Source organism: Pezoporus wallicus, unplaced genomic scaffold (assembly GCF_028554395.1).
Source record: "Pezoporus wallicus isolate ANWC-B61680 ecotype Strahan unplaced genomic scaffold, APGP_CSIRO_Pwel_v1 scaffold_7392, whole genome shotgun sequence".
Classification (NCBI taxonomy): Eukaryota; Metazoa; Chordata; class Aves; order Psittaciformes; family Psittacidae; genus Pezoporus; species Pezoporus wallicus.
This window is the reverse complement of record NW_026639923.1, coordinates 4,802,537-4,826,525: the sequence shown is the minus strand read 5'-3', so window position 1 is coordinate 4,826,525 and position 23,989 is coordinate 4,802,537. Positions and strand designations below refer to the sequence as shown.

Here is a 23,989-nt window from a genome sequence, read left to right as displayed (position 1 = left end):
GGCACGCCCGCAGGCTGCACCCCCAGCACCGCGGGGCGCAAGCACAACAGCCTCTGCAGGGGGAGGCCACGGAGCTGGGCGGCCTTAAGAGGCCCTGCTGCCTTCTCCCTCAAGCTCCTTCCGCTCGGTGGCGAGCACGTACACAGTGGTGACGACAGCGCAGCTGAACTAAAGTACAAAGACAACAGCGTGGAAGAAAATAACCTACCGTGATCCTGAAGGGTTCTCTCACGCTAACAGGCACTTATCTCGTATAGCCCTCTGGCTACAGCTCAGATCAGGCTCTTCTATTTCATCACAGCGACGGACCTTGGTTTCAAGCAACTCCAGACAGCAACGAGACACTGGTATCTCCAAGCTACAAAGGAACTGCAGCACCTTGGCACACACACTGTACAAATAAAAACCACTATTCAAATGTTGGGTTAGGATAACTACCACTAATTACAGGGATAATTATGGTAAACAAGTTACAGAAATGATTTATTGAAAATAAAACCGACCACAAAAAATATCTACTTCACCTGCACCAGGCTGGAGCTTAAGCTATTTCAAGACAGTGACCATCGCTTCATCCCATGACAATGCTCCTCACAGCCTTAAAGAATTCATATTTCAATATAGCAAACACTGACAGTAAGCAGCTCATCCTTGCTACAACTTCTCATCTTGTCTCAGTCCTATCGGAAACTTTAATTCACAAATATATGTATATAAAAAATAAAGACTCCAAAACATTTTCACCATTTCATAAAGTGTTTATTGAGGATGGTAACACAGGATAAATCATGCAACAGCTCAGTAAAAAAAGGGAATCATTTAAAGGATAAAGAATGGAAACTGGTGCTGCTGATTTTGAGAAGTTTATAAAAAAAATTAATTGTCCAAAAGTGACATCAAAAAACCACGTGAAGCTGAACATGGAAGCTGCTTATAAAGCATTCATTTAAAGGAAAATGTAGACACTGTTTAAAATGATCACCTACAGATTACTGTAATCAGCAACTTATCCGTCTCCGTTTGTATAGCTGTAATGTTGTAGCCGGGCTGCACGTCTCAGATATTTAACCTTCTGTTCCTGAACAAAGAACACAGTCACACACATTTGCCACTGAGCAACACAACCCCATCTCTTATCCTTCATGACCTGTGCTGCCGAGTGCATTCATTATTGGGATTGCCTTCTCAAAGATCGTGGCGAAACAGGAACAGGTCCATCCTTGTGGTCTCCAGAGATTTCCTTACTGCCCTCTTGCCATCAGCCTGTTTCAGGAGGGGAACAACTAGAAAATGGGACTGCTCCCCTTCTGGCACCAACATTTATTTTCAATAAGGAACCCCATGTCAGCAGATGGCACAAAGACTGGGCACCAGCACATCACATCAACATCGGTGGTTTCAGATTTAGAGTTGACATATATTCACCTTTTGGAAAAAAATAAATATAGTGGAATGAAAACTGAATCAAAGGGAAAGAACAAATGACTACCATCCATCAAGGATGCACACACCTGTGCAATGGAGACAAAAACAAAAATAAACCCCCAGTCATTTCAAAGAAATTCTTGAAAATTAAAAAAAAAAAAAAAACACCAAAAAAAAGAAAAAAAGAAAAAAAAAGTTTGCACTTGTTCCTGGTCATAAACAATCTCACAAAAATCTCACTTTTGGAACTATTCCAATTGAAACCATACACTGAATTTATTAATACAGTATAAGTTTCTTTATGTAAAAAATCTTTATACATAGTAATAAAAAAGATAAAGGCAAGATGCATCAAACAGAAATCTGCTGGTTGTTTTTCCTCCGTTCTTACAGAGCCGCTGATGACTACCTGCACTAGAAAGAGCTGTGTTTCTGACTTTCTGTCTCAAGCATCTTCGCCTTTGCTTGTGATAAGGATTGTTCTGTCCAAGCATCCAAAAGGACAGATGCTGGTGATGGGTTTTTTTGGCACTTACGCTGGCAAACTGAGCTTCTTTCCCTTGAGTACTGTAAGGAAAAGTACGAAAGGAAAGAGTTAGCAAACCAAAGATGTGCTCTAGGAGAAACACATAATATGAAAGCTTCAGAGGGAGCAAAACTTGTCACAGAGTCACTTCATTACAATTGGGTACACCACAGAGAGTCCTCCCAAGCTTACCTCTCCCCTCTTCAATACATACTGGCAAAATATTCCAATCCTGCCCTCTTGTGGCACCCTGAATTATCATTCTGCATCCCCAGAGCACACACTAGCCTATGACCCTGGTTTCTTACGAGTTAACTGAAGTAACACAGCCCCATACAGTTTTGCAGTTGTATGATGGAAGTTGGAATGCAAATAAGAGCAGGATAATTAACACATCCAACAGAAATGACTGCTTCTACACTTAAAGAGAAACATCCAAGCCCTTTTGAGCTCTTTAAGGTATTTAAAACCCCAAGCGAGGATTCTATAAGCATGGAAATCTGCACAAAACAGGAAATGTCCCCTGGAGAAGGATGAGGATCATGCTTATTGATGGAAGACAACAACAACATGCATTGAACTATACTTAAACTTGTCAATTATGTTCATCAGACCATTTGTACATTTATATTCTATCCATATTCACATACAGCCCTCGGAAATGCCCCACACTAGCAGAAAGTGTATTTATCAAGGAGATTTCAGCAGTAATTTGCACACAGGATTACCATCCTAGTAATGTTGATACATCAGATCTCTACAAACATGTTAACTGCTACATTCCACAACCTGAAGCTAGAAGTTATTGCACTACTTACCTTTTGTAACATACAAATAGAAGAAGTCACAGTAAAGAACGGTCTGGACCACACCAGCAACAACAGCTATGAGGTCAAAAAATCCCTCAAAATAGTAGCGCCAAATCCAGTTGACTAAGTACAAGGCACGGTACAGGCCCAAGAAGAAAAGATAGTGAGTAGTGATGGTCTCTGCTTCCCCAGTTTTGCTGATCATAAAAAGTTGAGGGAGAATAGCAACCGATTCAAGATAGATGGAGAAGGTCCACAGTATCTGAAAACAAAACCAAGCCACAGGTATATTCAACTGTCTCACTGATAACAGCACAGAAGGTATTTGACTTGGCTTGACTCTTCACCCTCTAACAGTATTACAAACAAATTTTTGCAAACTATCCTTCCTGGTACAGGAAAAACTAAGTGAAAGCTTCATAATCAACCTTGGGACGGTACTAGGGAACAACTGTCTTGGCAGGCAACACTCTCCAAACCAGCTGTCTAGCACGCTGGCAGGTGCAGATTTACTCAGGAAGAAACTTATGTGCATCCATCAGTTCAGGATTCACAGTACCATCAAATACAGCTTGCAGAGCTGGTGCTGTGAAATGCCACAGGGAAGATAATGAAGTTCCACCCCCACCCCCCGCCATCTTCTAACTTTTTTAATCTATTGGTTTAAAGAACAAATTAATAGAGAACAAAATTTAAAATAATGCCTCCAAGTGTTGCAACTAAAATGCCTTTACTTCCCAGTAAAATAATTTAAATCTAATATATATAAAAATGCAGCTCAGTCCAGTGAATAAGCATCTGAAGTTATTCTCTATTCTGTGGAGAAAATTACCTAGTTGAACTCTAGAACTACATTTTTAATGTAATTTTTCTGACAGGAAAACACATAATTGCATTTCAAATACACACAATTCTAATACTCCAGACTATTTCAATTCTACAAAATTTAAGTGTAATAATTCCTTTTGTTTTCACCAGATGGCATAAACTATCCATAAACTGCAGCCTTGGGCGTTTCTTTACCAAATAACAAAAAAAGGATACTTTTGTATTAATATAACCATCAGTGCACTAGGAAAAAGTTTTCTGCTTAATGAAATGGTCAATGTAGGTAATAATGCTAGTTACCTGAAGTGCCTTAAATCCTCACAAAAACCCATGCTGTAAAGATGCATGAAGGTAACAGGAGTAGCCTGAACCTACTTCATGTAGGCATCTTTTAAGCATTCCTCAATCAGCCTAAAAATGTTAATGTTCTAAATTCTTCAGAGAAAACTCTATAACCTCCCACCCACAATCAACTTACCTCCAGAGGAGAGAAGTCATGATTGACAAGAAATGAGAGTCCACCAACAGGAACTATCAGAAACTCCACTCTGAATGTGTCATGGTTTCCATCATAGGTGGCCTTAAATTTCATGTAGATCAGATACACAGTGGCATACGAGCAAGCAATGTAGATAAGCTAAAGAGCAAGGAAAGAAAAAACAAAACAATCCACGGAGGTTCTAGGATTAGATCAAATAAAGATATTCCCAGGCACTAAGAGGACTAAACACTGTCTTTCTTCTTTGTTTTGTTGTACTGCTTGTTTACATGCTTTTGCAGTTCCAGGCTATGTGGTGGTATTTAACTTTTCTCAGCAGAGTAATAATTCAAAACCAATGATTCTGGGTTCTACTGATGTTGTTGCTTTAAAATCATCAGCCTGCCTCTGGCTGAAGTGACTGTCCAAAGCTTCTTTAAAGACCCTTTCCTGAGTAGACAGAACTAAGGAACTGACTGGAGAAGGAATACCCCTCCTACTACTGCAGGGGAAGTACTGCGCAAACCTTTATGTTAAAAATATGCATGTGCATACATGCAATAATGATAAAAGGGGTCTTGTGACCCCCATTCAAAAAGCTGGGGAGTGGTGTGGCTCCTGTGTGGCAATTAAAAACCCATTCAGCAAGCCACATTTAGATTCTGGCATTTAATATATCACAAATTAGCTGATTTGATCTAGACCTTTAAACATCTCTAAAATCTGAAGAGGGGAAAGTGGACACTGTTCTCCACCAAACAGCAGGCCACAAAACCTGCAACACAGACTGCTAGAAGCATCAAACCAGAATTCAGTTTCCGTTTCAGCTGTTGTCTGATGTTATTTTTAACTGTTATGGTATAGCAGACTTCATAGTTATTCTCCACAGAACAGGCAAATAGCCTTATTTTACAGATGAGAAAATGCAATCAGAGAAAATACATGGCTTTCCAAAGGTCAAGCTGTCATCATCAGGACAGAGCTCAGATTGTCCTGGAGACAATACAGTACAGTAGACGAGACAAACAGTTTAGTTCCTGCCTCTGTTTCATCACAAAGATCAAATACTCCAAACCATTCATCACATTAAATATAGGTTCTTTACAAGTGAAAAATAAAAGAATAAAACCCCCTCAGTTTGTAGATGCTACTGATCTCTTAAAGCACTGCTCACAGATATGGAATGCTACATTAAGAAACTCAGAATCCAATGACTCGACTATGCTAGCACCCTGGCTGACTGGAGATAAAGGACCATAGAACAGGAAATCAGATACAGGGAACCCCTACTATAGATGTAAACTAATCATAATTGATAGGGGCAGAAACAACACTAATAAAGCTTGAATGAACCCCAACTTTTTACTGAAGAGAGCTCTTCACAAGAATTATAGCGTGGTTTGGGACTCTCAAAAAGTTCTCATTTGTAAAGATACCATAACAAAAGAATGGTAGGAAAAGGAGTGCAGAGTGCACCAGCAAAAATGTATCCATTCAGACACAGATACCTTGAAAAAGAAACTGTAACATGCAGACCACTATAAATCACAGAACTTAGTCTGCAGGCCATTAAAAAGGTCAAGGCTAACCAGGTTATTTCTGTGTATGTTCCTGGAACACATCACAGCCAGACAAATACAGCAAGTTGGCACCTGTAGTTCAATATTTCTCAAAAAAAACCTGAATAAAATCCTACAGAAACGAACAAATTTTCTTGCTGCAAATTACAGCATTTTCCTCAAATGAGAAAGTACATCTAGATGTTCTCTGGGTAAACCTATTTGTGTAGTAGTTTCTATTTTCTACAACTGTGTAATGTTATATATTCCTAAATATATGTGAATAGAACAAGAAGCTGCATTGGGACACTCAAGCAGCTTTGTTTTGGCACTACAATAATGGGCTAAAAACTAACAGTCTCTCTAAACAGAGATCTTTGAAACTGTAATAGAGGCTTCCATTTTGCCAGTTAATGCTGGATTTGAACAGAGGACCACTCTTTCATTACTGGAAAGACTCAGTTTAGCATGAAGTCAAGTACCACAAGTATAAATTCCCATATTCATTCCTTTTCTGGATAGGAGGGCTGCAGAAAAAAAGACATGGTCATGACCCTGAATCACAACCAGTAAATAAACTGCAAAAACTCCAGGCTGTTCCTTTGGTGCATCCAACACGTTTTCAATATTCTCAGATTATTGGGGAAATATGTTTGTGTTTTAAGATAATTAATCCACAGTTCTTCGTCTAAACTGTTAATATTAAAACTTAAGCATACCTGTTTAACTTGTTAGAAGACAACAGCATGCTTAAGACCTAAAAGTTTACTACACAGCATTATTCCCCTAATTCTTCAGTACATTTTGCATTATTGAGTATCTTGTCTTTGCTCTTTGCAAAGTATGCTATGCTCTGAACTAAACTGGAGGAACATCAGGAAAATACAAGAGTAAGGGAACCAGATTAAAGAGGTGTCTGCTCTGGTGCCGCAAACACACCAGTCTGTACTGGTGCCACAAACACACTACACCCTCCCAGTCAATGGCTTTACTTTCTTGTACTCAGCATCAGAAATTGCAGGAATAAATAAAACCAGCTGTGGGCTCGCTAACATTCAGTGGGCAAGTGAACAGGGTATAATCTGATGGAAGCTAAATTCCTAAAAGTGTGCTCCTGACAACTTTTGATCAGCCTCTGACCAGACACTAGCTGCAATTTTGGCAATGCACCTGCAATACCAATTCACCTTGTAGTGGATAAAAAGAGATTTACTTAATCTCTAACATCTCAATTGAGAAATAAAATTTATTTGAACCCTTCTTCCAAAAGTTTTTATGTTCAATAGCAGAAATGGCATTTGTTCAAAATGTCACAGTCCCTATACAAACAGTCTTTTTCTCTACACTACATGCAATTTTAAAAGTAGAGGTTTTACTCTGTCTTCCACGCTCTTTATCCCAAGCCCATCTAGAACTTACTCTGTAATAACTATGCAGTGGGCCATTTAAAAAGTCTGTTATTTGTGAAATTATGCAGTTTGCATGCAACATTACTAGCTTTTCTAACTCTTCAGTATACTCTACCTTCATAGATGTGTTATACAATGAAATGAATGAAGTGAAGAGGTCCAGATAACGGGTAGTGAAGACCAGTGCAAACAGAAGCTGGCTTTTCCCAGAAATACCTAAAGTGATAAAGGAAATAATTAATTATTCAAAGAGTGATGATGTGCTTCAAAACAGTTGATGCCCAGGATGAGAAAGGCTACATCCTTTATTTCTAAGCACGTTGATTACAAAATTAGGATAAAATCCAGGCTTCCAAGCTGTAGAAATGGAACTGTTAAGTTCTTATCTCTTGGTAGTGTGAATGTAAGTTACCTTGTACTGAAAGAGGTGCTAGCACTACACAAGCTTTAGAATTTACAGCAGATAGCTTGCAGGTAATATTTCTGGAGATTACACTACCTGTTCTGCATTATCACTGGGCACTATGCATCAAGGCTGCATTAGCTTGCAATTCTCAGAGTACTGTCACACGCCTCAGTACATTCCCTAGATGCTGAATAGCTGGAAATATACAAGAGCAACACATACTACAGATGCAGTGATAATCAGAAAGTATGCTAGTGCCAATTACTTGATTTTAAAGAAATAAATCTATTTTAATACATAAGGCAATTCAATTCAGGAACTTAGCTGACCACACAGTGGGGTAAAAAATACTATCAAACCCAGATGTTACTATGTACTATTACAAAATAAAAAATGAGTAGTGAGCTAAAATGACAGACACCTACATTGCATCTCCAAAGCAACTTTTGATTTTAAGCAAAGGCCCACAAGTCAAAACATCTGTTTGTACTTAACTTCAACCATTACAGCAGTTAGAAGCATAAAAGCTTTGCACAATCAGTCACTACTAAAAGCAGCTGAAAACCCAGGCAAAGCATCGATCCATAACACTGCTGTGGTGGTGCCTCACAGCAGGGGGACAAAAAAACCTAGCCTGTGCCTCTATCTTGTTACCCCAATTATTCTTGGTTTCAATCATCCAGGGTGAAAGTATTTGAATCTGTTCAGCTAGGCATGCAGATATTGTTCAAAAAACAAGAGGGGAAAATATTCTGTGAGAGAGGGTTATGATGCAAGGCTGAAAATCCTTGTCCCTTTACACAGGTATTTCTGAGATTGGCTTTTATTAACAGCGCCAAAAACAACTAGCAAAAAGGCTCTCTGCCATGGTTATTGAACTCCTTTTTCACCCCAGCTTAAGAAACACTGAATAAGCTGCCCAGAGGAAGGGTCTTCATGTTTATACATAAAGTACAGGAATGGCTGAAGCAAAAACAATTAAAAAGAGGGGTTTTTTGCAATTTTCGTATGTGAACTGTCTACACGGTGAGCCTAATGTACTACCTCCAGAACCACGCAACTGCCCTCAAGCAGCTGAAGTACAAGAAACAGCAAATGCCTCAGAACCTCTAGTTATAGACTAAAATTGTCAAACAGAAGTACTAAATAAAACCAACAAAACACCCACAAACAAACCACTTTCCAACATTTAAAAAAAAAAAATAAAAATTAAAACCCAAAGACATTTCTAGAACCAGAACTACCAGCAAAGACAGCTGAAGCAGCACTCTCCACTGCATCCCAGCTGTGCTTGCAGCTCCTGACAGTGCCCCGCTCTCACGCCAATAAAACCTCTCAGCAAGGAACGAACGCTGTCCTAAGGCCAAAACCTACAGGACAAAGAAATCTGCCTGACAGATTACAGTACAGCATCACACATCAGCATATGGTTAAAATATATGTTAAATTACATATATTCTAAATAAAAATTATATCGTTAAAATATATGTTATATACTTTAGCATGCTATTTTAGTAAGTAACAGAAAAAATATAAGATACATTAATTATCGATTATGGCTATAAATTTGGACCTGGATGTACTCTCATGTAAATAAATACACACAGGATACCTGACAAATTCCTCTAAGCCACTGCCAGCATTGCCTCCCCACCAATCCAAAAGTTGTGGATTTTATTACAGTTTTCAGTATTTTCACTGAACTTTCAAAAGTTCCTGAAACACATCCTCAAGCCAAGTTTCAACTAATTTTCAAGTTAAGAGGGCTAGACTAGGAGAGGTTCAAAGTTTAAACCAAAGACCTACGGAGAGACAGGCAAACTGGGAGAAAGTAACATCTATACCACTAGCAAAAAACAGGGGGAGGGAACAAGTAAACACTCTGCTTTATGAAATTTATGGAACTTTAAGCATTACATTAGCATACGTGCCACAGCGCTGACTTTGGCTGATGGCTGGCAACTGCATTACACAGAGACCACACTGCTGTTATTCTCATCCTTCTCCCTTTCCTTTTACTCCCACAAACATAGTCCTTGAGCTAAACACATTTTTATTTCTTCTTCTCAAGCTTACATGTTGAAAAGCCAAACCTCTCAGTTCCCACACATCGAAAAAACTCCTTCAACTTCAGCACCTTGGCTTGGCTAAAAGCAACAGCCTGAAACTTGAATTCAAAAGCTCAGCTGGTTTCCCCAGCCAGGGAGGACAGCAGAGCTGAAATTGTGCTACTTTCTCATCAACTTCATCTTGCTATTGTGAGTTAGGTAAAGAGCAACAGGCAGCAGCAGAGGCAATCAGTCAGGCTGGCTCACAGCCAGTACTGTGCACGCTACTTACCAACTATGAAATGCATACCACAGTATGTGCATATCACATATTCAGTGTGCATATCACAACCATAAAATACAGAAACAAAAGTTTTCCTAAGGAAAGTCAGTCCATACTTTGTCATGGAAATTCCACAGACTTTTTGAATAATAATTAAAAAAAAAAGTAGCTTTGTTCAATATGAAGTCCGCATCAGCCACAGAACCACAACTTCTTTGGTTCCAATAAAATACTAAAATCGAGAATCCTGCAATTTCAATTAAAAAAAAACCCAAACTTCATTTTTTTTTGTTGTTTTCTAAACACAAATTTATCAATTAGAAAGGCAAAATTTTCCTTCAAAGAGACAGAAGATTCCAAACCTATCTATAGCAGCATTTTTTGAGAAAATACAGACAAATTGGCAGCAGCCTATTCAAGGTACTACATAAAGTCTTCAACATAGCCTATGATCTTTGGCATATCACAAACAAAACTATGAGACAGCTACACTACTAAGCAAAAGCATTACATATTTACTATATATGCTACTGTTTGAGTATTCAGCACCTAATTTGACAGCCTTGCAACTTGCAGGTCACCTTTAACAACTGCTTTAACATTTGACAACTGACACTGAGAAAAGCAAATCAATTTTCAGGCAGTAATTCACACTGCAAACAACCTAATTTGACTTGGAATAAATCAGAAAATACAGTCTGAACATGATGATGTGTGAAAACACAAGATTCTTCAAGTCTCATGAATTTCCTAATTAGGACATGAAGTCAATAATGGAGTTACCTGCTACATTCTCCACGGCTCCTAGTAATTACTTCTGAGCTGTTATTTGGAGTGGCAAACATTTTTCCAAATTCTAAATCTGGAAACAGAAATAAGCAGTCATGCAAAAAATTGTTTCCCTGCCAGCTCTGAAATCACGACTTGATTTGCTTTCCCCTTGTTCTCTTTTTAACATATTGACTAAATTAGTGAAAAAAATAGTTAAGTTTGTCAAACACTGAAAACACAGATTGCTTCATATTGCAGATTTTTCTGGCCTCACCTATTTTCCTCGCTTAGAGGAGTTGCTTCTTAGGAAAGAAAATGAGGGCTGGTGTCTTCAGAAAACAGCAGGTTGCAGCAGAGGTACACAGGCTGTCTCCCTCTCATTTCCAGCTGCTTTTACAGGCCTCTGAGCTCCTCTTGGAACAAAGGCCTCAGACACAGATGCAACCAGAAGAGAGTAGTCAGCACCATGTGGTTTGCCAGCTCTTCACGGATCACAGCCTGCAGTTTAGCAATCAGTTGGAAGCCTTTATTTATGCTCTAAGCTTCCACTGCTTCAGAAGTGCACAGTTAAAGTAGCAGCTGGTTTGTCCATGTTTCCTTAGCCCCCAGAAACCATGAGGTAGAAGTTTATTTCATTTATAAACTGTTCCAATATCCATGCAATGTAAAGGGATCACAGAAACCCCTCCAATAGGAGGCATTTAGCAGCTGCTCAACATTAACTGGTAACTAGGGTTTATGGTTGCATAAAAAAGTATTTTATGCAAATATATAGTTACGAAATTTTTATTGGTAGAAACCACAACTGACAAAAACCACTACAAGGAACAGGACGGAGCCCTAAAAATAAAATCCCATTCTCCTTTGAGGTGCTCTTCTAGACAAACTTGTTAGGCCTCATAAGAATAACATGGATCTGGATTTACTATTAAAGACTCCAGCAGACACCAAAAAAACAGTCCCAGACAAACACACCCATCTCTTTTTTTTTTTTTAGGAAAACAAATGAATGAGATGTTTTCTACTGAAAGAGCCCATGCACACACGTTTGTATTGATGGGTTCTGGCTAATTTGGCAAAGGGAGGAGTTCAGGCTGCTATATAATAGAGGCCCATTTACTTTTATGTGTTGGAGAAAGCAGTCTGAAGAAAATGACTGGTCTGAATCTACTTTCTTATTAATAAATCCCTAGTAATAGAGACCCTCAATCACAGCTGACTTAAGGAAAACACCAGATCACTTTTAAAACAGAAAGATGGGACTATGTTACACTGTATGATACTGTGTAAATAAGCCCCTGTCCAAAGGTCACTTAATCTCATGGCCACTTAAGAATCTCTTAGCTAAAACCCTATTTGAAATTCAGCCTTTTACTAGAATTTCTCATTTCCATTCTTTAGGCAGCAAGAGATACTTAGTTTTTAGATCACTAACTCTGTTGATTGTAATTTTGACTATATATCTCAAGTAAAGTGGAGGGCAAAGTTCCACAGAAGTTGAGGAAGGCCAGGTCCACTCCTGCCAGAGCTAGGCAGAAGCTCCACCAGAACTTGAGCCTGCAAAGTTCATTAAGAAGGAGCTCTCGCACTCCATAACCTCAGAAACAACAGTTCTGCACTACCACTGCAAAGCTGGAGCTCTTTTGCAACGTTAACAAAAATTTTTACTTTGTATTTAAAGCCAAAGCTATTCATTTACTATTTTTTTCTTTTGCACTATCAAGTGATTAACAGAAAGTGACCCGACATGAAAATATACAGCACCTGTACTTCCTCTTACCTGTAGTGTAAATCTCTTTCACTTCCCCATTCTCAGTTCTCTCAGGTTGCAGCTTATACTAATTCTTCACGCTTTTAAGACTTTACAGATACATCTGTTCAGCAGCGTTAACTCGGTATTTGAACAGCATTTCACATCAATACATGGCAAACCGATTTCAAGAATAATCACTCTTACTAACGAAGGAGAAGCTCATTTCTTCAAAGCCAAGCTCACAGTCACATCCCAGTCCACTGCAAAAACGGCATTTTCAGGGTCGGTGACCTGATCCGCTTATCACACAGAGCACCGAAATATCCATTTTTAAATACAACTCAGAGTTTTCTGATTGAAACCACCTATGCTGCAGTCAGAACTGCCTGCAATTCCCTCCAACCACCGCACCGTACATACACTAGAAGCGAAAACCACATCACACGGACCTGGAGCAAGCAGGTACAGAACCCAGGGACATGAACACGCGTTCCTCACCTGGGCGGGCTGGCGGAGGAGCCGCGGGAGGGGAGCTCACCCCCAACAACCAGCCCGGAGGGCGGCGGGGACCCAGCTCCCTCCCCGCCACACCTCTGCCGCTGCTGCCACGTCAGACCAGGCCGGGATCTCGACTGAGAGCCTGCTCCCTCCAGCTTGGAGCCTCTCTCCTAAAGCCTCCCGCTGCAGCCGGTGATACGAGCCAGAAAACACCCTAGAAGCCTTAAACAACCGCATGAATCCCAGTTTAACTCTCACCGCAGCGAGAGCTGGAAACAAAAGGGAAGAAGAGGGCGCGTTAGTCAGCAGCGAACGCAAACCAGTGCACGGAGGAAAGGGGAGAGGACGAGGAAAACTTCAGGATCTGCAAACTGCAAGTCAGCTACTCCCAACGCTGCACCAAAACCAGCCTTCACACACCGGAGCGGCGCTTAAAGCTGCCGAGCAAGCAGGCAGACGGAAGGCTGTGCACTGTCAGGAAAAGCAAGAAAATAAGCTCCGTCTCCCTTCGCTATAGCTGCCGGCGCGGGGAGGGGAGGCAGGCGGGCTGCCCGCCCCGCGGGGGATGCATTCCTCTTCCCTCCCCCCCCAACCTGCCTCCCCATTCATTCGCTCGCTGCCGGGCAGTTACATAAGGAAGAAGCGACCCTCCCGGGCACAACCGAGATGGCGGTGCCCAGGGTTTAAAGTACAAATAACAGCAACCGCTAAACCTATAACGGCAGCGCAGCCCCACCAGTGCACCCCCACGCCGGAGGGGAGAATGCGGCTCTCCCTCTCTCCCCCCCGGCGGCCTCACCCGTTTTCCTCACCCGTGGTTCGAAAGGGGGCCGGGTTAGGAGGGAGCTCGGTCAGGACGAGGGCTGAAGCCCCCTCCGCCCTGCGATCATTCCTTTTATCACCTGCCCTGGGAGCCGTCAGGAAGGAAACGCTACCCCCCCCCCCCGTTTTACCACAGCTACTTGCTAGGCAAGTAGGACAGGCGGGACTCGGCCGCTCACCGCCCCCCAGCCCCTCCAGAGCCGTCCCTAAAGGGCGGCAGAGGCGATCGAACCATATAGGCCCCCCCCTCCGCCTCGGCGAGGCGCCGGCGATCGCACCCAGCCCCCAGCGAGGCTCCCTTCAGGCACCGCGGCCCGGAGCTGCGCTGCCCGGCCCGGCCCGGCCCGGCCCGCCCCGCCCCGCGGCCTGCCGCACGCACCCGCGCAGGAGCGGCTCTTCCATATCTTGAGCAGCAGGATGATGATGGCCGCCAGGTGGGACAGATCCCCGGTGAGGCGGAAGATGTTCATGGCGGCGGCGGCAGAGGCGGCAGCGCAGCCCGGAGCCGGGGAGCGAAGATGGCGTGCTCAGCGGGCACCGAGCGACGTGGCCCGGGGACGTGGCCAGACAGCCGCCGCGCCCGGTGCACCCTGGGAAACGGGAGGGGCGGCCCCGGCGGCGGAGGGGCGGGGTCGTTCCCCACCGCGGTGCGGAGTGGTAGGGCTGGGGGCCGGCGCCGTCCCGCCCGACTGGGGAACGGACACGCAGGGTGCCGCTGACTTCCCGCAGACCCGTTCCCGGGGCTGCGAGGTAGCGGCCCGGCCCGGCGTCTGCGCGGCCTGTCTCCCTGTCGGTCTCGAGTCCTTGCTGCAGGTCATAGAATCAGCTAGGTGGCAAAGACGGTTAGGATCATCACGTCCAACTGTTCCCCAGCACTGCCAAGTCTACTCCTAAACCGTGTCACTAAGCGCCTTATCTACACGATTTGTGAACTCTTCCAGAGACAGTGATTCCACCACTGCCCTGGGCAGCCTGTTCCAATGCCTAATCATCCTTTTGGTGAAGAAATTGTTCCTAATATCCAGTCTTAACCTGCCCTGGTGCAACGTTGAGGCTGTTTCTTCTTATCCTATTGCTTGTTACTTGGGAGAAGAGTAACAATGACCCCACCTCACTACAACCTCCTTTCAGGTAGCTGTAGAGAGCTGTAAGATTGTCCCTGAGCCTTCTTGAGACTAAACACCAGCTCCCTCAGTCGTTCCACATCAGATTTGTGCTCCACATCCTCTACCAGCTTCGCTGCTCTTTTCTGGACCCGTTCCAGTATCGTATGTCATCTCATGAGTCCTGCATGGAGCAGGGAGTGGGCCTCGGCCTCTTTTTTACCTCCAACTCCTTAGAAGTCCGTTTAGGTGAATGAATGCTTTGTTAACTGGCAGTGAGCAGAGTGCATCCCTGGTCGGGAGCAGCTCCTGCTCCAGTGGCAGCTCCTGGCTGTGGCAGGGACCTGTCAGTGAATGGGGAGAAAGGGCTGCATAACCCAGCTGGTATTTAACAGTTGTCATGTTTGGTGACAACGAGCTATTGACTTGATTCATGGTTAGCAGCCCACGAGAGTATGCACATCTTCCATGGGATAACATAGCCATTATTCTCATCATTGTCCAGCATGCAGCTCAAAGAGGTATCTGCTCTTGAGCAGCATTCCAGTAACTCCCAGTGTTCTCTTGGAAAAAAAAAACCAAACCAACAAACCCAAAACAAACAATCAAACCAGCAACAAAGCAAGCTGGGAATAGCCCTACAGGAACAGGATTTCCAGTGACTGTGGAAAACAGGTAAGAGGTGATCCCAGATGAACAGTGGGGCTTTGCTTTTTTATAGCATTTCAGAAAGGGTAAGTTATTTCTTAAAAATGTCTTGGTTTACGCTATTTCATGCCCTGTTTGAGGAAATAGCATAAGGAATTTACTGTTAGAGAACAATGAGTACAGAACCATGTACACAGAATTTCCCACAGCAGAAAGTTATGTATTGTTTGAAGATTTATGAAAAGGATCCTAACTGGTCTCTCTTCTTTTCTCCATGTTCTCCAATGAGACCACAGAAACTAAGTGAGATGCTGTTAAAAATTTAAAATATTTTAATTAATACCAGCTAAAACATTAGATGGTAAATGTTATACTGTTGCTAGCAAAGCAAGAAATCCAGCAATCATAATTCCTTCTTTTAATACTCCAATGTATAGTCACTTGGATTGTAAGCTTTGAACATGCCTTGTTCTCCTGCGTCATAAGGGCAAGAAAAGCCTCTTATTAATCTGGATTGGAAAAGCAGACTGATGCTGAAAAGAAAGCGGCAGGAAGAGACAGATGGACATTGGCTGCTTGCTACTCACTGAACGAAAAATGTAATACATTTCTAGACTACCTATTTGTGGGTACAATTAAATAACCAGATGTGAATTTTGCTAAAATAGCCTACGGTAAAAAAATGCTACAGGTCCTGATCCCAAACAAGGTCAGGTGGGGTGTACACGTTAGTCTCTTAATTTCTGTGTTTAGGGACTGAGTAGGTAGGTGTGAAAATGAAGTCCAATCATGAATCAGATACTTTACTAAAATATGAAGTTCTGGATACCTGTATGGTACACAGATTTAGTCTGTTCTCTGAAAAGCTTGTCACTTATCTACACTTCTAAAAGCATGCTCTATAATGCACAAAATACTGTTTCTCAGGAGATGTTCTGGAGTACTGATAAAAGAAATCTAACTTACATTGGAGTTTGTGTTCATTCTTCATAGACCAGCCTTTTCTACCCAGTTTTCCTCCTGCCTTACTGGAAAGGGAAGTCAGGTTCCTCATCTGAGCAGCAGTGGAGTAAGCAGTGCACAAGGCTTTCCCACATCATATGACACAGGAAAGAATATTTCACTAACCAGGACTATAAGGGAGTAAAATAAGGTTCTTAGCCCTCCTTAGGCCCATGCCTACAGATCTTGCTTAAAAAAAACCTAACTAGCAAATAAACAACAAACCCCCACACTTCTCAAAAACATTTTCACTGAGATAAAGAGATCACATTGCTTGAAGCTGTGTACCAGCTGAGAACATCAGCCTTTTTGGATGGGGGGAGAGAGGAAAAGATTATTTGAAGTTTTATTTCTACTTCTGTCCAAGGAAGATGGTCTATCACAAGGGAACAAGGTACCACAGGTTAATGAGGTATCGCTCCTCAACTTACATGCTGTAATTGAAGCAGTGTGCGGTTTCTATAACCACAACACAGTATGAGCCAGAACACCAGCAAGTGCACTACAGCCAATGCTATGGGATTACCTGCTCATGTGACAAATTCCATTTGACTATTCAATTCCTTACTTATTTTTGAGAGTCATCAGGGTTAGTCAGACCTCTCCCAATACCCCAGGTGCATTTCTCCCACTATCCCTGGCAGGCGTGTGTCACCTCTGCTTCCACATGGGCAAACAATAGGACTGTAACAAGGTCCTAGTCTATATGACAGGGCTGCAACCTGTGTTAGGGGAAAATAAATCAGGTGGTGGTGATCCTAAAATAGGTGCAGCAGTCAAGTGATAAGCTAAATCTGCTATAATGCAGTACACAGCTGGCCATGGAATATTTGAGCAGTTTATGCAGAGGCATAAGGGGCTTCTTAAAATTGAAGAAGGATGCCTTTTTTTTTTTAAAGCAGTATCTTTAGAGCCTGACACTGATAGGAGTTGGTTAGCTCTGATGTGACAGATTGAGATCACTGGGAGTCAAACATTCCACATACTGTACAAAACCTGACAACAGCTGTAATGCCAGCTTTAACAAGGACAGTTTTCAGATACTGTGGATGGGTAGTTGTTTTCTTATCTTCATGGATTTAAAGATACCACAGATGCAGCATTTCCTCAGTACCAGGTGGTAGGGATGTTTTCTCTGTTGGTGATCTACATCTAGTAGCCCCTTTCTCTTTCTGAAACAATTCTTTATATAAAGGTGTCAGGCACTGAAATAATAAGCCAACAAAATATTCTTTCCCATCTGTTAACCCTTTAAGAATCCTACATTCAATGAAATTAATTAAATGAAATACCTCCTCCTACATACTGTTGGACAAGGCCACCTGCCACATGGTTACCACACTCAGAAGAGCTGGACTACACCAGAGTTATGTCAGACAATTGACAGCCAGATGTATATCCTGCAGTACGTACGGCAGTGCCTAGCAACCATCAGGGTAGTCACAAGTGGAGAGGAGAGCTGCAATTCTCACAATACCCAGATAAGAAAACGATTGCCATGCTATATATTGAACAGCAGATTTATGCCTTAATCTGATTTTGTTTGCCATTCTCAAATATAAATGTTAGAACTAAAAAGATATTGGAAAAATCAAGCTTGGTTTAGACAAATGTTACCCACATTGACAATAAAGAACCACATTTTTTTAAGGATCAAAGAAATCTTTACACAACAGTTCTCTGTAATATATTCTTCCTCAAAATCTTTTTGGTATGAAGAAGGACTGTGAGACATTTTTCCCATTAATACATTCCAGTAAAAGTGATCACATTCATTTTGTATGCACTACACATATGCACAGATCTGTATGACTAGTGGTATCCTGTGGTATGGATGTCTGCATTAGCTGTGCTTTGTTTCACAAGAGTGAAAAGTAAAGTTTCTGTTTCAGTTTTCTCTTAGCTACTGGAAGTGAACAGACAGCAGATTACATATACGGGTTACATACCATGTACACTAGCACTCTCCATCTCTTTCTCTCCTTTCCATCCATTCTTCCCAGAAATTCAGTTTCAACAGTTTTGAGGGAGGTATCTCATGAATCACAGTTTTTGTAGAATGGGTTTTTCCATCAGCGACCTCTACAAGAGCTACATTGGCAAAAGTGTAATTGCTTTTCTACAATACTCGCCATCCAAGATGCTCACACCATTTTACAAACCAAACAGGATTTGTAATCTCACCATGAAATAAGTACATTAAGTGGGTGCTAAATGTTTACCCTTCCTACAGCACTCTTGTAAGAAACAACATGTATTTGGCCAAATGTAAATGCAATGCCAAAATTATTAACATAATTATTAATTTAATAAAATAAATAAATAATCGAGGAGTTCAGCTACTTAAAAGCACTTGTGCTTGAAAGAAATTACAGCACAGATGGCAGCAAACAAAGAGTTCACTCCTGCTCCAATTAAAAGCTAAACTCTGACTCACATAATTGCAGACGGAATCACTCCCAGGTACATTGACAGAAGAAGATAATTTTCAGCTCATACAGATTTTTGAAGTGCTTGGTATAGCTAAGTCATGTATCTGACTTAAACAGCTCAACTGGAAATGCCGACTGTATCCTTGACTGAAAATATTCTCCTGCATCTTCACCGAAGTGCACAAAGAATTCAGAATTCAAGTCACGTAATTTCTAGAAAACAAACAACTTCTTGGTACTTTCACATCCAAATGAGGCAGAACTTTTTAATATGAAAAAACAGCTAAATCTTTATAACAAATTTGTTCCACTGAAGCATTTTTTTGTTTTAGTGGTCATTTTATTCTCTTTATTCTCTTTTTTCTCTTTACTCTCTTTTTTAAATTTTTTCAAAACAAATGCTGCAATCTACTGTTATATGCAGTAAAGGAAACACAGTGGGAGAGCTGGAATCTTATTGTTAGCATTAGATAAAAAGGTGCAAGGCAGTTGCAGCAATATTAGTTCTTTGCTCATAAAATGCATAACTAGAGCACATAGTGCTACCTGTAACATCATGTCACACTTGCCAGGGTTAGTTATAGGCACAGGCAGTTCCTAGAGCAGCAGGTTGCTAAAGAGGGAGAGGGATCAGGAGGGTGTGAAAAACGGCCACGCTCTCACTGCCTACTTTGCCAAAAACAAAGCCCTGAAAATTAGGCTGCCTCCTGCTGCTGCAGGAATTAGAGTATATGGGACTTCGGTGGGAGCTGTTACTCCCCAACAGCAGCAACAGCTAAGTTCACCCTCTCCCTGGCAGAAGCAGAAGCGGTAAACCTCTTCCCTCTGCCTCTCCCTCTCAGCCCCACTCCTACTGCTTTCCCACCTGTAGTAAAATTTCAATTCTTCTTTCAGTGCTGAGAGCTAGATGTAATGTTTGCCATAAAGAGATACAAATAAATATTTGAAAAGCATTTACTAGAGCAGAGCCCGAAATAAGTTTATGCATTGCCCTTCTTAGTCTAGAAAATCTAAAGACTTTTCCAATGGCAAAATGGAGAACTGTACCATGCTTTCTTGGTATTAAATCAAGTTGAACAATATCAGAAAGTATGTTCACATGCAGGGGGTTTTTAATGTTTTATCTACTGTTTAAAATACTGAGGTGTTGCATGAGAAACATTAGACACATAAGCCATATGTTGATAAAACACATGAGAATATTTGTGGTTTATAATTATGATAAATTAGATAGTATAGAACTTGTGGAAAGCGCTAGATTGACAGTCCTAGTAGTATGTAGACCCAGTGAACAGTTTTCCCTTATTATTCCCAGGTGTATGCTTCAACCCCATCTGAAGTGGAGGGAGCTTATGATAAACATAAGCATATTTCCATGGTGCATTTTGTTGCATGAAATAGTATTGCCAATGCCCTCTGTGTTGAATACATACACCCATGAGGAACTGCATTTCGTACAGGTGATTATACGAACACATCATCACTTCTTATCTGAGCAGGATTTAAACCATCAGCCCAAAGATGAAGTTATTTTATCACAGCAGCAGTAATTTTTAGTATGGCTTCTGCTAGGTCACACAGAAGGATAGCCTCTGTCTAGGGGAAAGTATGCTCAAACTATGAGAAGAAAACCCAATGGGAGGACACAATAGTGTGACCAAATTAGCCAATATAAAAAGCACTGGGTACAATACACCAGCTTCCAAATAACAGTCACCTGCTACCTGTCCCCTAGATAGTTTAGGCTCCTACTTAACACATAAGCATACCTTTTACTCATTGTCTCATGAGACAGATAAGCCATTTTCAGTTTTGAAATTTGTCTGAAGTATTTGGAGGGATACTGTGTTACTTGTTAATCCTAAAGACAGAGAACGGGAATACTTCATGATGGCAGAGGAAGGTGTTGCTTTTAAGAAATTAACCACTCTGCACTCAGGAATCTCAGAGCTTCTTGATTCTACTATTCGTGCTGAGCTGCAACTCTTTAGCATCTCCTCTGTAAGCTCCAGGACACTGAAAATCAAAAAGCAAAGAAAATTAAGTCATCTGACATAGTTTGATTTGCAGTTTTAAAGACTAAGTAGAACATTTTAGCATTTAGTCTGCTTAAATGGAATTTATACCTTAAGCCCAGGGCTCTCATTAAATTTTAGTCTATTAAAATGGTAAAATCCAATAAAAGTTAATAGCAACATTCTTTTAACTGGAGATTATCAAAGCAGTTGTGGAGTAAAATCTTAGACTGGAACAGGCACAATAGAGATTAAAACCAACAATATATTCCAAGTAACAATGCAGTAATGGAGTGGTGTTACATGGAATTTTAAGTAAACTTTTGTTAATGTTTGCCTTACAGTAAAGATAAAGGGCTTTCCCCTTGATTAGATTCAAAGATAGTCTAACAGAGGTACAAGACACCTCTGTAATACAGAAAAAATATTCAAAATTGTTGTCTCTGTACTTAAAGCAGGAAGAAGGTCCTACAGTCCTTCTCCCTGTGCTGTTCCCTGTTTCTGTTATAAAGCTACTTCTTACTGAAAACATAACTTACCTCAAGCTTAACAAATATGGATTCAGAAAGGCAGATGTAGTGTAATCACAGCATACAACCAGATGCCAAAGCCACTCAAACAAGGAGCATCTGAAAAACAGAAAGCATTACGGCTTAGTGTCACTAGTACAGTCTTACCTACATGACCTCAAAGAGGTGCAGCAAATTCCAACATCTGAATCCTAATTACATTCAGCTGCTCAAAAGATGACACTGCTCAGAATACTCCCAGTTTAACATACACAGCTCTGAAGAGCAGCTTTACCTAGGGGTGGTACTCACTAGAAGTAGGAAAAATGAACAAGAAGCTCACAAACTCAGGAGATCTTTACCCAGAAAACTCCTTACTTTGGCATATCTACAGAGGGACAGGTCAAACACAAGGGACCTAGACTGTTTCTGGGGAAGGTCTGCTCTAATTTCCAGCAAGGGCATCTTAGCAATTCAGTCCCCCTTACTCTTCTTTTAGCACCTCAACATTCCTCTCTTTTCTTCAACAGCTTATGTCTCACTGGTATCACTGGAAGCAACAATATTTGCTGTCTGATAGTGATGAATTCTCAGTGTTGGCTTGACTGAATCCAAACTCTCACTCATTGTAAAGCACCCACTAACATACTTGCCAGCACAACTTGTCTGGTATAAAGTGCAATATGGAGAAGTAAAAACCACTAAACATGTTAAACCACTAAAACGTAGGTGCTAATAAGCTTTAATTCCAAATAGGATGGGAACAGCAGGAAAAACTGCTCAAGAGGTCCTACAGTGTCGATAAAGATACTAATCCAACCCAGTGCTACCTCCTTTCAGCTTTGCAAAACAAGGTTCTGCTGCAGGTAATGGTTGTGATCTGAAGGTCCAGAGAGGGAGAGCCAAATTTAGCCAAAAATACGGGAAAGGAGGAGAGGAAAAAGCTCACTGTTTCAGACTGCCTTTTACATAAACTAGTACTTAGCATCGTGTAACACTACTAGCAACATATAGCTGCTAATGCCTTCTAACCATCATCCTCCATTATCTCTTGTTGTGGGTAAATCCAACAACATACGTCGTTTGTCTTGGTCAAACAAACGTTTTGAGGCATGAGATTTAAGGTGCGAGTTAAATAGTTGATTAGGAAACTCAGTGTAACCCACCTTCAAAATACAGGTGTGATCCTGGTGGATGATGCAGGACTGAACACCCCACTGCTGTGTGTCCTTCCCCTCTCTGAAGAAGGGAGCGACTATACTCACCACTTGGAGCTGCGGTTTGCACCTCCTGGGTAGTGCTTGCAGTGTTTTGTGTCTCTGGGGTGCTTGTCCTGGCTCCATCCAGTGCCAGCTGAAGGCTTTGGAGCTGTGATGTATTCAGATGCTCACGCTGTGACCTGGTAACCATGGCGGCACTTTCAGGGCCCAGGTTTGCTATTTGTTCTGGGGACAATGCCTAGGAGAAATAAAAGCCAGGCTGTCAATTACATAAAGCAGGTAAGGAATCAGAAGTCAGCATTGCCTTGCATTTGGAACAAGAGGAAGTAGCTTTCAACATTGTGTTGCCATAAAAAAAAAAAAAGCTCAATAGTGCTTAAAACCCCCCTCTGCATTCATTTACTGACCATTCATCTGGCTCTCACTCTTCTCTTTGTTGCTGGGATCTGACAGTTTGAAAAAGCTTTCTATGCCAACACTATATTGAACATTTCTTCAATATATTGCTGGAGTTTAATTTTCCAGCCGTTTCTTTTCTGATCTGTTCAAACACTGATGACACTGTGTATCCTCCCATTTTTGTCATTTGTTTTCTCTTACATCTGCTCCCAGGCAACATCACTTGAACCTATATTTGACCTTTGATTATAGTTAGCAGTAAAGCAATGACATGAAAAAAAAAAGTGCTTTAATTCCATTACTCAATTTTCTCATTTAGATTGAAAATCTTTCAAATTTGGTCATATTAAAACTTGAGTTTAAAAATGAAAGATGGCAATCATAATCTTACAGTAATTATCTTATATCACATAGCAATTAACCAGTTTGTAAAGCCTGCATGTATTGGGTATGCTGGATTGCTTTGATACTAGTTAACATTCTGCAGTCACAAGAATTTTAGCCCTCCTACACAGCAAGCCTACTTTGCTGCAGTAATTCTGTATCCAGGTTCTACTTTAGAAAGACTAAATTCCCCTTCCAAGTAGGTCAGACAATAGAGCAAACCCTTCCCGATTTTTGTCTGCCAAATGATGTGCTTTTTCAAACTGAATAAACACATGCAGATGCCTGTGGGTCCAGAAATTCTGAATTGAGCCTCTTCTTAATTAATGTCCATAATGTTTCATAAACCAGAAACTGAATAATGTATTCAGCCATAAAATGAAGTTACACAAAACTTGTGTAAAATCAAATTCTGCTTTGAATGTTTCAAATACTGAAAACTTCTTCCAAGAGGGTGCCGTTATTCATTAAGCACATTTTGTAGCATTGTTACCATTCTTACTAACAAAACATGATTATTTCAAGGAAATTCCACAAAATGCTATAGATCTTCAGTTTTGCCTGTTTTTCAAAGAAACAGTTGCACAAAGGACAATTCAGGGTCATCTAAACTGTCAGTGGTACTGTGCAAAATAATGGTCAAGGGTTTTTTTCTCTTTTAT

At 41.2% G+C, this 23,989-nt stretch overlaps 2 protein-coding genes across 3 annotated transcripts in view; both read right to left on the bottom strand.

Moving 5' to 3' along the window:
• Positions 1–737: 737 nt before the first annotated feature.
• Positions 738–14,222, bottom strand: KDELR2 (KDEL endoplasmic reticulum protein retention receptor 2). 2 transcript variants are annotated; one of them, XM_057416881.1, is made up of 5 exons: positions 13,995–14,220; positions 7,150–7,250; positions 4,067–4,225; positions 2,770–3,022; positions 738–1,992 (listed from the first exon to the last, which is right to left on the bottom strand). In XM_057416881.1, exons 1-5 carry the CDS (start codon positions 14,083–14,085, stop codon positions 1,958–1,960), a joined length of 639 nt encoding a protein of 212 aa, XP_057272864.1. In that variant the 5' UTR covers positions 14,086–14,220; the 3' UTR covers positions 738–1,957. The 2 variants fall into 2 exon arrangements, with proteins under 2 accessions (XP_057272864.1, XP_057272865.1); XM_057416882.1 differs by lacking the exon at positions 2,770–3,022 and having other exon boundaries at positions 13,995–14,222.
• An 8,270-nt stretch (positions 14,223–22,492) lies between these two features.
• The window catches only part of OTOA (otoancorin), a 35,605-nt gene continuing 34,108 nt past the window's right edge, over positions 22,493–23,989 (bottom strand). Inside the window, 2 exon segments of the mRNA XM_057416890.1 lie at positions 22,493–22,573; positions 22,576–22,782. Coding sequence (XP_057272873.1) covers positions 22,493–22,573; positions 22,576–22,782 — 288 coding nt within the window.

Bases quoted from the DNA above. Each gene is read 5' to 3' on its own strand.
- KDELR2 (XM_057416881.1), bottom strand. From the start codon at position 14,085: ATGAACATCTTCCGCCTCACCGGGGATCTGTCCCACCTGGCGGCCATC. The intron at 3,023-4,066 runs GTAAGTTGATTG...TTTTGTTTTCAG, and splicing joins ATGACTTCTCTCCTCTGGAG to ATACTGTGGACCTTCTCCAT. The intron at 1,993-2,769 runs GTAAGTAGTGCA...TTTTCCTTACAG, and splicing joins CTATTTGTATGTTACAAAAG to TACTCAAGGGAAAGAAGCTC.